The sequence below is a fragment of the Mustela nigripes genome, chromosome 14, assembly GCF_022355385.1.
Source record: "Mustela nigripes isolate SB6536 chromosome 14, MUSNIG.SB6536, whole genome shotgun sequence".
Lineage (NCBI taxonomy): Eukaryota > Metazoa > Chordata > Mammalia > Carnivora > Mustelidae > Mustela > Mustela nigripes.
This window is the reverse complement of record NC_081570.1, coordinates 97438017-97453328: the sequence shown is the minus strand read 5'-3', so window position 1 is coordinate 97453328 and position 15312 is coordinate 97438017. Positions and strand designations below refer to the sequence as shown.

Here is a 15312-nt window from a genome sequence, read left to right as displayed (position 1 = left end):
GAAGACTGAACCCACTTCCTTGCAAAACAGAAAAGAAGAGGCTTACTCTCGAAATTAACTATGGTGCCTCTTTGGAGACTAGAGATACCTAGGCAAGCCAGAAGCCTGAAAAATGGGGTTTCTGAATTTTCTTGATTTCCAGAATAATACACAGTTGACCCTTGAGTGCAGGGGCTAGAGGTGCCTGTTGACTGGAAGCCTTAGTAATAGTATGTGAATAGTTGATAAACACACATTTTGTGTGTTATGTGTATGATATACTGTATTCTTACAATAAAGTGAGCTAGAGGGAAAGGAATGTGATTGAGAACATCATCAGGAAGAGGAAATACATCTGTAACGCTCTATGGTATTTTTTTAAAAGATCCACGAATAAGGAACCTGCAGTTCAAAGCCATGTTGTTCAAGGATCAACTTGAATTCTTCAAATGCAAATGATTTCGTGAAAGATACTACTTTTAGAAAACAAGCTAGTAATCTGTTTTTTCTTTTTTAAAATTAGGAGTAAAAGAGTAAAACTAATCAGTAACAAAGGGACTGAAACGGACAATGACTCAAGTTGTCTGCATCCTATCATTAAGAAGAGACAGTGTCGACCAGAGATTAAAATGTGGCAAACAAGGGAGAAAGCAAAATTTTCAGATGGAGAAAAGTGCCACAGGGTAAGAGTTAGATGATTATATATAAATATATATTTATATATAACAAAATCTTTCCTTTCCTGTGTAATATTTGGCCATTCTTAGATTCTGCTAGAGATGTCAAGTAGATTCTAATAGGGTTGTGTAATTTGTCTTAACAAATAAGTGAAATGTGAAACCACAGAACACAAAAAGGAGAATAACACACGAGGACTGTAGTTTATTCTTTTAATTTCTGGAACGAGAGCATGTTATTTCTTTGGCTGCTGACCCAGCCTCAGCAGTGGGCCGGGAGGTATCATCAACAGATCCAGGGAGAGACCCCTGGCTGTATTGCAGAGATGTAGTGATGATATGAGAGGGGTTTGGGAGACTATCTTCTAGGTGTAGCCGAGATGGTCTTGCTCTGAAACTACCCTTCAGTTGCGTCATCTTAAATATGTTCTCATTTGTTAGATGGTGGCATGTAGTAATTACAAAAATAGCTAATATTCTTGAGCCATTACTGCAACTAGGCACTATCCTGAGTGCTTTATACATAGTAAGTCAGCTCATTGTTCTCATAGCTCTGTGAGATAGGGCTTTTATTACCGTCACTGTTCAGACGAGGAAATGGAGCCTCAGGTTAGTGACTTGCCTGCAGTTACACGTTAGTGAGGAGAAGGGCCGTGCCCCAGACACAAGCCTGTGCTTCTAACCTCTATGTAGTATGTCCATGAGCCCGTTTAGTTCCAAGAGAGTTCACTGTTTTTCTTTACTGAGACCGGAGTAATATATAGGCTTGTTCACTTTTGGCTTACTTGCATCATTTCTTAGTTTTTACGTGCTTTTTTTGTTTTTGCATGTGCGGTTTACTGGAGTATTTTGGGCTGTGCCCTGGGAAGAAATTGCTGTTCTCTTTGTAGGAGGCTTTCAGGCGACTGGGGAATGGGATTTCGGATGATCTGTCCAGTGAGGAGGACGGTGAAGCCCGGACACAGATGATGATGCTACGTAGGAGTGTGGAAGGGGCCTCAAGTGACAACGGTTGTGAAGTGAAGAATAGAAAATCCATACTTACCAGGCACCTCAACACTCAGGTAATTTTGAGTTCGTAAAAGTATCGGCATCGATCCCCAGATCACTGAATAGTCACAAGATGTTGGACATGTTTTCCTTTTGTTGGTTGGCTTCATTTTTGTCAGGTAAAGAAAAGCACTCCCAAGTGGTGTCACACGGCTCGGGATTCGGATAGTCTGGCAGAATCAGAATTTGAATCGGCAGCCTTCAGTCAGGTAAGGTAGCCTTCTGACAGGTGACTGTTCCAGGCCTGGTCCCCAGTGTCATATCTTTATCCATTGCTTTTTTTATTGGTTGTCCTAAAATAGTGTTTCTGTCAGCCTGGCCTCCCCTGCCACCGCCTGTTTGTCTACCTGTCTGGCAGCTTTCCTGTGGCCTTTCACCCCCAAAAAGCAAAGAGCTGTTTCACTTTGACTCTCATCTCAAAAGCATCCTAGATGAGATGAGGCTCAGTAAGGGCTTGCTAGTCCCCAGAGGACGAGAAGGCTCCCTTATATTGACTTGGAATGTGGGCCTTATTCTCAAGCCTCATTCCTGTCTTCCACCACTGAGAGGTGGGAGCAGCAAATCTCACTATTGTCCATTTGGAAGGTTACCATTCAGAGGTGAATGGGGTAGATGGTGGGAGTGTGAGTTTCGCATTGATTGACAAGGCTGTCTGGGATGTGGAAAAACTTGCATATTTATGTTTGTCCTGTAGGAGAGCCGCACTGTGCACCCTTTTTTCAGTCTGACTGTCCTTTCCATGTTTGGCCGGGTCCCCGGGATGTGACTAGATCTGCAGTCACACTCACATTATTTAGGGGACACTTGGGGTATGTCAGTAGGCTTGGCCACACCCATACCCAGGGTAGATCCTCGGGATATGCATGTAGAGGTCACTGTCATCCCAGGGAACGTGAGTGGAACCATCTCATGACTGGGCGAAAACTTCTCAGAGGGTGTCCTTTTAAACCCTGCTTGTTAGAGAGTCATTGGAGTTCGACGTTGACTTATTAAAATGTATTATTGTTATGTGAAGCCTTGTAGGGGTCAACTTAAGAAAGCTTGCCAGTCATCACCACAGATAACTTGTTTGACTTTTATTTCAGATAGATGGTTGCTTTTAAAAATGAATGAAAAAAATATATATAGTTTTGGTTTTCTGTTTTCCTTGAAAGGGCTCGAGGTCGGGCATGAGTGGTGGCTCCCGAAGCCTCCACATGTCGAGAAGAGACTCAGAGAGCACCCGCCATGACTCGGAGACTGAGGATATGCTATGGGATGACCTGCTGCATGGCCCAGAGTGTCGATCGTCTGTCACCAGTGATAGTGAGGGGGCCCATGTGAATACCCTTCACTCAGGGACCAAACGTGACCCCAAAGAAGATGTTTTTCAGCAGGTCTGTAAAGGTGATGGTAATAATAGCTAATGCTCACTGTATTTATAGGCCAGGTACCATATTAGCCCATCGACTTTACTATAGTCATATATGGTGGATACTATTATTATCTCTAATTTAGAGATGAGGAAATTGAGTATAGTCTGTAAGTGAAGATGTTGGTATTAGAACTCGGGGTTGGGGGAGTTCTCTGAAGTTGCCCTAACCTAAGTTTTTCTTCATAATACTTTTTCTCATTATTTTCCTTAGAATGATCCTTAATGTTCATTTTATGTGAGTGGGGTTGTTTGGTCCATCAACCTCATACTTTCGCAGACTCACAGTGTTATATATGAATTACTAAGAAATGGCATTGTTTGCTTTTCTAATAATGTATAAACCAAGTGATGCTATCACAAAATCAGATAGCCTGAAATTAGAGATTCCTTAGAAGGTATTTGAACCTTCCAATGAATGTAGGAATTCCTCAAGTGGTAATAATAGTTACCACTTCTTGGGACTATTGTGATAGATCTAACGAGGTAATAGGAAGGTGCTTAGCACAATGTCTGGCAAAGAGTGAGCACCTGAAAAAAGGTTAGCATTGTTATTAGTATCCCCATCAGATGATCAGTGGCCTCTGCTTAAATACTTCTAGAGCCGGAGTGATTGTTACTTCATGAGAGAGCTTTTTCCACTGTTAGATAGATTGAATGGTTAGAAGTGGGTCTCAAATCAGCATTCCAAATGTTTGGGGCAATGTCATCATTTCTTCTGCTTTGGTTGTTGTCATTTAGGCTATATATTTCCACAGTGATTTATAAATACTGGGTGGTGGATATTCATTTGTTGAATTAGTGAATTTTCTAGACTCTAGGTTACCATTGACTTAAGTTACACATTTTTTTTTTTTTTAAAGATTTTATTTATTTATTTGACAGAGAGAGATCACAAGTAGGCAGAGAGGCAGGCAGAGAGAGAGGAAGGGAAGCAGGCCCCCTGCCGAGCAGAGAGCCCGATGTGGGACTCGATCCCAGGACCCTGAGATCATGACCTGAGCCGAAGGCAGCGGCTTAACCCACTGAGCCACCCAGGCGCCCCAAGTTACACATTTTTTATGAAAAAAATCTTGCTTCATTAGATATATACAATTCTTAAAGACTAACCAGAATCCATGTACACTTTTTCATTAAAGCTTTAAGCCTTTTTTTCTTTCAATTTTGCCATCAAAGCTTGAATCTAAAGATTATTTACTTTTGGTCTGATGATTCATCTACATTATACTGGCCCTAGGAGTAACATAATTAGTAATATAGTAATACAGTAACCATTGCATAGCATCCTGATGATCTTGACGTCCTTTGCACTTTTGGGATTTTCAGTATAATTTTAAGGCATATGTAAGGTAACATGAAACTCACCATATCAAAAGGAATTCATCATTCCCAATTCCCCTATCTACCCTGCTCTTTTATTCTCCATATTTTTGAATCTATTACTAACCACCAAAGGCAGAAACCTGGGAAACCCCTCCTTCTCCAGCATGTTTCTAGTCGGTCCTCATATCGTCTTAACTCCACTGAATAATATCTCTCTGTCTACTTGTGTGTCCCCTGCTAGGGGCTATCTGGATCATTAACAGCTTCTGTGGGCTTGCTCCCTTCGTCTGCTCTTCCATACTGCAGCCGCGATCATGTCATTCCCCTTGAAATCCTTTAACTGCTCTTTCCCCCATTGGGGTTATTTGCTTCCATTTCTTTATTCACTCCAATACAGTCTCCTCTTTGATCGTTCCTCCCCCAGCTCTCACGTGCTCTACTTTACCACAGTTGAACTTCTTTCAGGGCTGTACCATTCCCCATGTGCCTCTGGCTTATTTGCCTAGAACGCACTTTCTCTGATACTGTTCCTTCAGCTCACTCCTTTTTCTTTTTCAGGTCTTGGCTTAAATGATCCTTCCTTAGGAAGCCTTTCTCATTTGCTCCTGAAGCCCTCTTTCTTTCCCTTGTCATGCTGTGCAGTAACTTTATTTAATTATGTCTCCCATCAGTCTGTAATCTCCTTGGTGTCAAGGACAGTGTCTGTCTTGTTCTCCTTTGTATCTGGGGCGTGTGTTACGTAGTTGGCACTTCATACATTTTTTTTGGCATCACCAATGAATAAATCAGTAGATGCTCATCAGCATTGTACTGAGCATTGTAGCAAAAAGAGAAGAAATACACCATGTGATCTTTCTTTTTTTTTTTTAGAAATTTATATTTTAGCTTGAGGACAAGATGATTATAGGGGAAATAAGTAGAGGACATTAGAAAAGTAGCATATAATTACATGCTAATTTGTCTGATATAGACTCTAAGGGTCTTTAATTTCAGGGAAGGGCAGAATAGTGAGACTTGTGCCAATGAGCTGACCATGGTGAAATGGGACTTGAGTTGGTACTTGAATAAGAACTTACATAGCAGAAGGAAATGGCATTTTTTTTTTTTTTTAATCTTGAGCTTTCTCCTCTTGAGTTTTCTATGCTTTTCCATGTTCCTGATTAGGCCAGAGAAAGGCTTAACTCCTCAGTCATTCATGTAACATGTAAGACTTATTAGCAGCTCCCCTACCTAACTTCCTGCGGTCTCCAGTACAGTCACTCTGCTCTAGAAATACTTTTCTCCGTAGCATGCCATGAGTAAACCAAGCTTAGGCTCACTTCTAGACCTTTAGATGGGGAAGCCACCTTGACAGACCATGAAATTCTACTTCCCATCATCACAGAAGACATTTAGTCTCACTCCAGGTCAGATATTGGCTTATTGAGGAAAAAAGGGACCAGAGGTGAGCATCACGGAGGCGGCTATGGGCATGATGAGCTCTCGGAAGGAGAGAATGGAATGATGAGGTCCAGCGCTGTGAATGTGGCCTGAGAACTGAACAGTGGGGAGAAAGATCCAACAGAGGAAAGAAAGAAGGGTGGATGGAAAGAGTTTTTTCTTTTTTTCTTTTAGAACCACTTATTCTGGCTTCAGAACTCAAGTCCTGCCTCTGATCGAGTTAGTGCAATAATCTGGGAAGGGAATGAGTGCAAAAAGATGGATATGTCTGTGTTGGAAATAAGTGGCATCATCATGAGCAGGGTAAGATTTCATGAGTTTTTCAAACCTTTCCAAAAACCTGCTTAATGATCAGCTATTTCATAGGCTCTATTCAGTGACCAAAGTACTGACTCTGCCTTTAAAGCACAAATATATATTTTTTTCATGTTGTAGTTAGAATCTTTACTTGAGTATATTTTTAGATCTGTTACAGTGTTCTCTGTGAACATAATCATTATTCAGGTATACTTCTGCAAATATTCTTTATCTCATTTAAGCCTGATTTTTAATGAAATCAAAGAGTGATAAATCATCTTTATTTATACTTCTTTTGGCTATAAAACAGGTATTTTTTTTTTAAGATTATTTATTTATTTATTTGACAGACAGAGATCACAAGTAGGCAGAGAGGCAGGCAGAGAGGGAGGGGGAGGCAGGCTCCCTGAGATCAGGACCTGAGCCAAAGGCAGAGGCTTAACCCACTGAGCCACCCAGGCGCCTCAACAGGTAGTTTTTAATAATCTAAGTAGTACTTGGTAAATACTTCTTGGTAACTCCATTTAACTGTGTAATAATGTTGGACATTTTTAATTAATTCCCAGGTGAATGCATATCAGCAAGGAGTAGGTTATCAGATGCTGGGAAATGTCGTCACCATTGGATTAGCATTTTTTCCTTTCTTACATCGACTTTTCCGTGACAAGAGCCTTGACCAGCTAAAATCCATTTCAGCTGAGGAGATCATGACTCTTTTTTGTGGGGCACCACCTGTTACGCCTATCATTATTTTGTCTATGATTAATTTTTTTGAAAGATTGTGTCTTACTTGGATTTTTTTTTTCATGATGTGTGTGGCAGAGAGAACGTATAAACAGGTCAGTAGAGAGTTAAGTAAAATTTCTTGCCTCTGCTTTTGCGTATAATATTTCATTGAGTTGATTTTCTTTTCTTGATTTGTTCTCTCTCCAAAAGTTAATGTGGGCAATGAAGGATTGATGAATGGGCTTTTGGTATTTGTGGGTTTAACAATCGTGGTATCGATTGTTATCGTGGTATCGGTTATTCACAATTGACATGTTATAATCTGGCATTTCGCTGAGCTCATGTGTAGGAGTAAATGCTTTAGGCAGGGACTCAGCCTGGCTGACCGCATCGCACCTGTATCTCAGTGTGCCTCTGTGCCCGTTTGCCCATGACATGTGTAGTTAGCCTCAAAGTCAAAATGTTTCTGTGAAAAATGATCAAGTGAGAAATAGATTTGTTGAATTCTTTTTTTTTTTTTTTAAAGATTTTATTTATTTATTTGACAGACAGAGATCACAAGTAGGCAGAGAGGCAGGCAGAGAGAGGGGAGGAAGCAGGCTCCCTGCTGAGCAGAAAGCCCGATGCGGGGCTCGATCTCAGGACCCCGGGATCATGACCTGAGCCAAAGGCAGCGGCTTAACCCACTGAGCCACCCAGGCACCCCGATTTGTTGAATTCTTATAAGAATTTGGAATTGAGGACTTGATATATTGGTGTTATGTGCAAAAAAACAAATTTGGGACTAAACCAGAATCCTGTAAATGTTTGTGTTTGAGAAGCTGGGGATTCACAAAGGTCTGCCAAGAATATTCCTTGAAAATGTCAGGAGTGTACCATGTTATAGAGACACAGATTACAATGGAATGTGGTTTGGAAGCAACAGGGCCATGAGCTATTGATGACCTAAGTGATCAATTTCATCCTTTATTATTTTTTATATATGGGGAATATTGCTTGCAATTATATAAATATGTACACAGAGACACATTTGTACCTTTTACTTTATGATTTTTTTTTTAAACCCTTCTAGAGATTTTTATTTGCAAAACTCTTCAGCCATATTACCTCTGCCAGGAAAGCTAGGAAATACGAAATACCTCATTTCAGACTTAAAAAAGTGGAGAACATTAAGATATGGTTATCACTGCGTTCCTTTCTAAAGGTGAGTTTCACCTGACTAACATAGAAAAAACATGCAGGGAGCCCGCTCACTGAAATTGCTGGCAGCAGATCGTCAGTGGGTGGTGGAGTTAGTCGTGTGTACTGGGCGGATTGTATCAGTGGTTAACAGACATGCTGGACACCAAGCTGGAAGTGATCTGTCTGCTGTGCTGTTAGAAGTAACTAAATAAGAGCTTAGAAAGGGAAAAGGCAAAATAAATTCCTAGGGCAGAATCAAAAATTGAAAGTTGCATCTTTTTCTGACTTTTTGGAAAATATTCCAGCTGAAAATACATCAGTGAATCACTCATACTCTTAATTTGGAACAGCAATGAATTTCAGCGCTTCAAGTGAAACATGTCCAAAATGTATTAAAATCCTATGCCAGAAACTTCTTATAAACATTTATTCTCACATTCATGTAGTAAAATTCAGTATGTGAATGGCGTGAGAGCCATTGCTGTTTCTAACTGTAATCCTAACCTATGTGTCTTATTCCACAGAGACGGGGTCCGCAGCGTTCAGTTGATGTGGTTGTATCTTCAGTCTTCTTGCTGACTCTTTCAATTGCTTTCATTTGCTGTGCCCAGGTAAGAGTTTTATATTTGTTTTAATGAAGAACAGAAATTCTAATAAGATTCACTATCTATTCTAGACGTGTGTGTGTGTGTGTGTGTGTGTGTATGATGAAAATTTGTTTCTCAAGAGCAAGGCACCAGCATGGTTGTGTTGAAATATCTATTTTGTTTTTAATGTATCTAAATTTCTTTTGCTATTTTGAATACTTGTTAATTTTCCTTACTTTTTGAAATGAGAATAAAGTAATTCTGAGTGCTTTGAGACTCTAAGATCACTCTAATTTTAGTTGGCAATTTTTGATTGGTGATAAAACTGTTATGCCATGAGGGTAACAGAATAGTGATTTTTCTGACTCCATCTTTCCTTCCACACATTTGTTAGTTGACACCCTATGGTTGACCTTTCCTTTGTTTCTTCTTTGTTTCCTTCCTTCCTTCCATCATGGACTCATACATTCTGATTTTTATCGAATAGATTGTAATCTATTATGTATCTATTATTGCATTTTGATGGCTAAATTGTCCCAGATTTGGCCAGTGGGAGACCCTTGAAGCTCCCTCCTGTATCCTTTCAACAGGTCCCTGTATCTTTTTGGGGGGTGTGGGGGTGGACCTCTCTGCTTTCTTCATTACAAGAAGTTATAGGCTTAGCTTGTATTGTTCCGTTTATTGAGTTTTATCTTAATTCTACTGTGGTCAGAGAACATATTCTGAATGTTTTCACTCCTTTGAAATTTGTAGAGGCTTGCTTTATTATCTGACATATGTTCAGTTTTATTAAATCCCCATCAGCACTTTGTAAGAACTTGTGTTCTGTTGTTTGGGTGAGCAGCATTCTCTCTATGTAAATTAGTCCACGTTTATTTGTTGTGTTACCTGCATCTCCAACATCCTTAATCACGTTTTTGGTCTTATTCTGTCAGCCATTGCCAGAGGTGTGTTCAAGTCTACTGTGATGGTGAATTTCTCTTTTATTCCTTTTATTTCTGTCAATTTTCGCTTTGTATATTTTCAAGCTGGCTTTTATGACCTTCATAATTACTTTTTCTCAACCCAAGACCACATGGTGCATTTAGTTATCTTGTCTCTTTAGTCTCCTTTAACCTGGAAAAGTGTCAGGCTGTTCTTTATCTTTCATGATCTTACGTCTCTGAATCTAATGCTTCTTAACTTAAAGTCTACTCTGTTTGGTATTAACTCCACCAGCTGTCCTTTGGTTAGTTTTTGCATGTTGTCTTTGCCCACCCTTTCATTTATTTTGTCTTCATATTTGAGTCATGTTTCCTGTAATCAACATATCCTTTTTCCTTTTTTCTTTTTTTTTGATTGCTTATGTCTTAATCCAGCTTCACAGACTTAGTGTTTTAGATTGTCTAGCTCATTATTTAATGTAATTACCATGTATAAAATACTGTTTAGTTCTTATTTAGTCTACTTATTAATTTTTCTTTTTCTTTCCTTTCTTGCCATCTTTTATTAATCTAATATTTTATAGTCTTCCATTTAATCCTCTCGGTTAACTTGTTATATGTTCTTTTACTACTACTGACCTCAGAGATTACAACGTACATCCTTAGTTTATTTAGTCTAATAAATTATTAATTTCTGCTCCCTTGATAATGCTAGGACCTTAGAACACTTTATCTCATTTACCCATTCACCCATTAGTAGTGTCCTTCATTTAAATTTTACATATATTTTAAACCCACAAGATTATTATTTTTTGTAGTTTATTATTCATTTATATTTACCCTTTTCATTAGTTCTTGCATTTCTGTTTTTTTCTGGGATTATTTTCCTCCTGTTTGCATAATTGGCTTGATAATGAATTGTTTTTGTTTGTTTGAAAATGTTGTTTTATCACTTTCATGTTTAAAGGATGTTTTTGCAGAGAATACATTTCTAGGTTGCCAGTTGCTTTCAGTACCTTTAAGATTCTCTTGTTTTCTGAGAAACATGTTTCCATGTTTTATCCTGAGAAGTTAGCTGTTAGTCTTATTGCTGCTCTTTTGAAAGTAATGTCCATTTTCTCTGGCTGTTTTTGTTTTTTTTTTTTTAATTTTTTATTTTTCAAATTAACATATAATGTATTAGCCCCAGGGGTACAGGTCTGTGAATCGCCAAGTTTACATACTTCATAGCACATACCTTCCCCAAAGTCCATAACCCCACCGCCCTCTCCCTACCCTCCTCCCCCTGGCATCTCTGGCTGGTTTTAAGAGTTTTTCTTTGTGTTTGGTTTTATAGCCATTTGACTATGGTTTGTGTGTTATCTACTGCTATAAACCAACCACCCTGGTGAAGAGGTGGGTCTAGTTTGCTATAGTTGTTACTTTCATCCCCTGGTTACAGGCAGGGGTGAACACTTTACCCAGACTAAGCTAAATGTATCCCTCTTTTGAAAACTAGAATTGAAAAGCTGAGATATCAGTAGTGGACTTTGGAGAAGGAAGGTCTGTAGGGGGTCAGTGGGGCCAGTGGGGTGCTATGATAAGCCAAAACTGGAGCAAGTCAAAGTCAGGGGTGCAGTAAACGAGGTTCTTGCAAGGCAACAGAATTAGCTAAGAGGAGTGGTTGATGAGAGCCCAAAGGCCCTCCAGGAAGAGAGATGGAGAAGGGAGCTGCTCTGGGACCTCCTGGTTTTCCGAAGGCCAGCATTTGGTTTCAGTGAGGGTTCTCTGTGTATTTTTCAATCAATCCCATTTTACCTTGGGCTGACTTGAGTAAATTTTGAAACAACCAAAGATTTTTACAGAAAACTTGACACATAACAGGCATTTGCTAACTGGTAGCTTCTGCTGCTGCTCTTGTTATTCATGTCCTCGAATGGAGTAAAGAATTGATCCTCAGGATTTTCTAGTCATACTAATAGGATGGGCCACATGTTTTAGGAAGCCCTACTAGTCAGATAAATGCAAATTTAATACTTTGAAAAATGGTCACCAAATAATCATGAGTGGGCATACTACTAGCTAAAAGGCTGGAAATGTGTTTGTCTTACTTCACTTGTTGTATGTTTTCCTCCTTTGTTACTCCCAGACTTTTGCTGTCTTTCATGCAAAGGAAAAAATCAAGGAACTTAAAGAAATAGTGATTAGTTAAAAAGATAATGCTTTATATGAGTATTAAAACTCTTCTGCGTTGAGTATAAAATATTGGTGACTTCTAAATCTTTTTAAATTGCTAGAATAAAGGAGGGGAACCATAGATTTGGAGACAAATGAAAAACTTAACTTTTTTTGGTCTTTTGTATAGGTTCTCCAAGGGCATAAAACTTTCCTGAATGATGCTTATAATTGGGAATTTTTGATCTGGGAAACAGCTTTACTACTTTTCTTGCTGCGTCTTGCTTCACTGGGGTCTGAAACCAATAAGAAATACAGCAATGTTTCAATATTACTTACTGAGCAGGTATTGGTTGGTGCTTGTCAGCTTGGTGCTATGGTTAGAGATGGCATAATAAAGTCTGTGTGGAAGATTGAGGGTTGAGTTTAGATTTAGCACTTTCTAGCTGTGTGAACTTACAAGTCACTCTGCTACTATATAAGTGTTTCCTCCTCGTGAAATGAGGGTAATAATCTTCTCCACCTGTTCCCAGAATTGTAAGAATTAAGATCTTATGGATTGGAAGTATTTTGTATATTATAAAGTTATCTTTATTGGTGGTAATGGAGCATGTTTTTAATGACATATTCCACATCAAATATTAGATCTCTGTAGTACTTGTCATTTAAGCATGTTTAATAAACTTCTTGAATTTCTTCTCTATCAGCTGTAGAATACATTCAGTGTTTCGAAAATGCTTGCTCTTTAGTACGTGACTGGATTTTAAGACTGGGAAATGTTTCTTATAAATACAGAGTAGTATAAAGGGGTTTTGTTTGTTTAATTTTGATTTCATGTTTATCCATAAGTTATAAATAAAAACATTTGGTATCATTAGATTTTCTTTTTTTGCCTTAGAATTATAGTGGGGAATATTTCCTAGCAGAGAAAAGATAAGGAAATATAGCAAGTGAAAAGCAGCAGCTATCTTCCTACCTCTCATTTGTGTTTCCCAAGGATGTTAGTTTATGTGGGAGACACCAAAAAGAGTAAGACAGAGCTTTTGAACTGAAGGAATTCATATGTTAATTGTTGTGTTATAATTAGTATTACACTTTTTGTTTATATATCTATACATATATATCTATATATACATACATTCTTTGCCAGATGTGACTGACTGGGGTGGGGTGTAGGGCATGTGACATATGTATTCTGTAGAAATAACTGCAGGAATTTCAAAATGTATTTTATTCGAATATATTACTCTCAAATCTGCCAGACTTAATGCAGTATGTATATATCTTTTTTTGTGAGATTTGCCTTAATATTTCCTTTTTCTCTTAGATTAATTTATATCTTAAGATGGAGAAAAAGCCGAATAAGAAAGAACAGCTTACTCTAGTAAATAATGTATTAAAGCTGTCTACCAAGTTATTGAAAGTAAGTAATAGTCCGTGATACACTTTTACTAGCACTTAAATCAATGTTTTACTTACTGGAGGAGACTATAGGAATAGGTAGATGTCAGGCTGTGTACATTCAAAATACCAACTTGATAGTTTGGGGTTAATGACTACATAGAAAAAAATTTCTCATCTCATTACCCAGGTTCAGGTGATTGCTGACATCTGTCACATTTTTCAAATAAACATTTCTTTTTAAAGATTTTATTTTTTATTTATTTGACAGAGATCACAAGTGGGCAGAGAGGCAGGCAGAGAGAGAGAGAGGAGGAAGCAGGCTCCCGCTGAGCAGAGAGCCTGATGTGGGGCTCGACCCAGGACCCTGGGATCATGACCTGAGCCAAAGGCAGAGGCTTAACCCACTGAGCCACCCAGGCGCCCCTGAACATTTCTTAAAAATCACAAATAACGTACCACACAAACCCACATTTAATCACGTAGCTAGTGGAGAAGTAGATGAGAGTCCATTAGAGGTTTTTTGAATGCAGCTATTGAACATGAAGGAAATGGCCTGACGCAGTCATCCCCACCCAAGACCTAAAACACAGCCCAGAAATCAGTGGCGGCCATCGAGAGGCCATGGATCTCATCTCCGTTCTTTCATGTTTTTATAGGAGTTGGACACACCATTTAGACTCTATGGACTGACAATGAATCCCTTAATCTACAATATCACACGAGTCGTTATCCTTTCTGCTGTCTCAGGTGTTATAAGTGATCTTCTAGGATTTAATATAAGAGTAAGTGAGACCAGTACTCTGTAGCATCTGCTTAGTCTTAAAAATGACCAAATATAATAATCCTTGCTTTTCACCCTGTGTGTGTGAGAGAGAGAGAGAGAGGGAGAGAAAGAGAGAGATTGGAATAAGAACTCTTGAGGTAAAATAGACATTTTGATGGTGGTACACAGGCTTCTTAGCTTAGGTTTCCTTATTTGACACGAGTGAAATAGACTGTGCTCTTGAATAGAACACAAAGTCAAGTTTGAATCTCATGTCAGTCTAATAGCATGGGCTGCGGGATGGCTGTCCTCTCATCTAGGGATGTACACAGTGGCAGAATGAATGAAAACCCAAGACCCACGAACTGCAGTGTGTCATTTTTGACTCTGGGAATTGTTCATGTTTCTCTATGGTGTTCTGTGGTTGCTATTGTTCTTATGTAAAGGGTTCTTGGTTCATTATCATGTAAGTGGACTTGTAAACCCCAACTGTTGGTCTTCAAACTAACCAATTTTGGTGATTTTCTTTTCTTAGCTGTGGAAAATTAAGTCATAAGCTGAGCCATGTGCCTGGACTCTCCCCTTGCTGGCATCAGTACTGGCCCATTAAGGAAGGAGAGGACTTTCAGAAACCATGAGACACCTACCTGCTTGTTCACACACAGAGGTGCCCTCTGCTCTGCTTAATCTTACAAATGGTGTTTTCAGAGGAACAAATCCTTTACCAGCGCGGTGCACATGCCAAAAATTGTATTTTCATGGTTTTCAAACATTATGAATAGTCAGATCATGCGTTATGGTAAGAAGGACAACTTTCTAAGTTAGGAAATTGATTTTGGGCATTTCAGATTCAGAGCTGTGACACTTATATTTACTGCAAGTAGTCTTTTGGGTTACTGTGGTAGATGCCCAACGCATGCAAAAAATATCTTCTCTTGGAAATGGCAAATTCAGTACTTTTCTATTAAGTCTATACAATTGGAGATTTCTTTTCTCTAACAAAGAGATATCAAATTTAAACTATTTTAGGTTGAACCCAAATAAAGAATTTTCTTGGAGAATTTCAGTTTCTAGGCTTTTTTTTTGTTGCTGTTGCAGAAAAAAAAATAACCTTTTAACCTGTGAGTTTCTGTTAACTGTGGAGAAAATTTTAATTCACTTACAGTTTTGAAGTTAATCCCCATAACTGCATAGTTTTTGGGGAAAGAGACATGCATATAATGTGCCGTGTAATTCAGCCAGAGATGTGTTAAGTGTATGTGTACTCATTCATGTCCATCACACAACATGGTTTCCACATAAATCCTCTGAGCTGTTGCCTATCACAGTGCTAAGTAAGGCATGGATAGTTCATTGTATGACTCAAGATACCCAACCCTCGGTTTACTTTCAGTTC

General features: G+C 38.8%; 1 protein-coding gene across 5 annotated transcripts in view; it reads left to right on the top strand.

Annotated features, from left to right (window-relative positions):
• The window catches only part of PHTF1 (putative homeodomain transcription factor 1), a 44396-nt gene extending 29425 nt beyond the window's left edge, over nt 1–14971 (top strand). For 3 of the 5 annotated variants that reach the window (XM_059375781.1, XM_059375783.1, XM_059375786.1), the window contains 12 exons: nt 503–662; nt 1547–1720; nt 1826–1915; nt 2861–3082; nt 6055–6183; nt 6744–7016; nt 7976–8107; nt 8610–8696; nt 11940–12095; nt 13077–13172; nt 13810–13935; nt 14452–14971. In XM_059375781.1, coding sequence (XP_059231764.1) covers nt 503–662; nt 1547–1720; nt 1826–1915; nt 2861–3082; nt 6055–6183; nt 6744–7016; nt 7976–8107; nt 8610–8696; nt 11940–12095; nt 13077–13172; nt 13810–13935; nt 14452–14472 — 1666 coding nt within the window. In that variant the 3' untranslated portion in view covers nt 14473–14971. The remainder of the gene's footprint in view (nt 1–502; nt 663–1546; nt 1721–1825; nt 1916–2860; nt 3083–6054; nt 6184–6743; nt 7017–7975; nt 8108–8609; nt 8697–11939; nt 12096–13076; nt 13173–13809; nt 13936–14451) is intronic. The other 2 variants (XM_059375784.1, XM_059375785.1) reach the window with 2 other exon arrangements.
• The last annotated feature ends 341 nt before the right edge of the window (nt 14972–15312 follow it).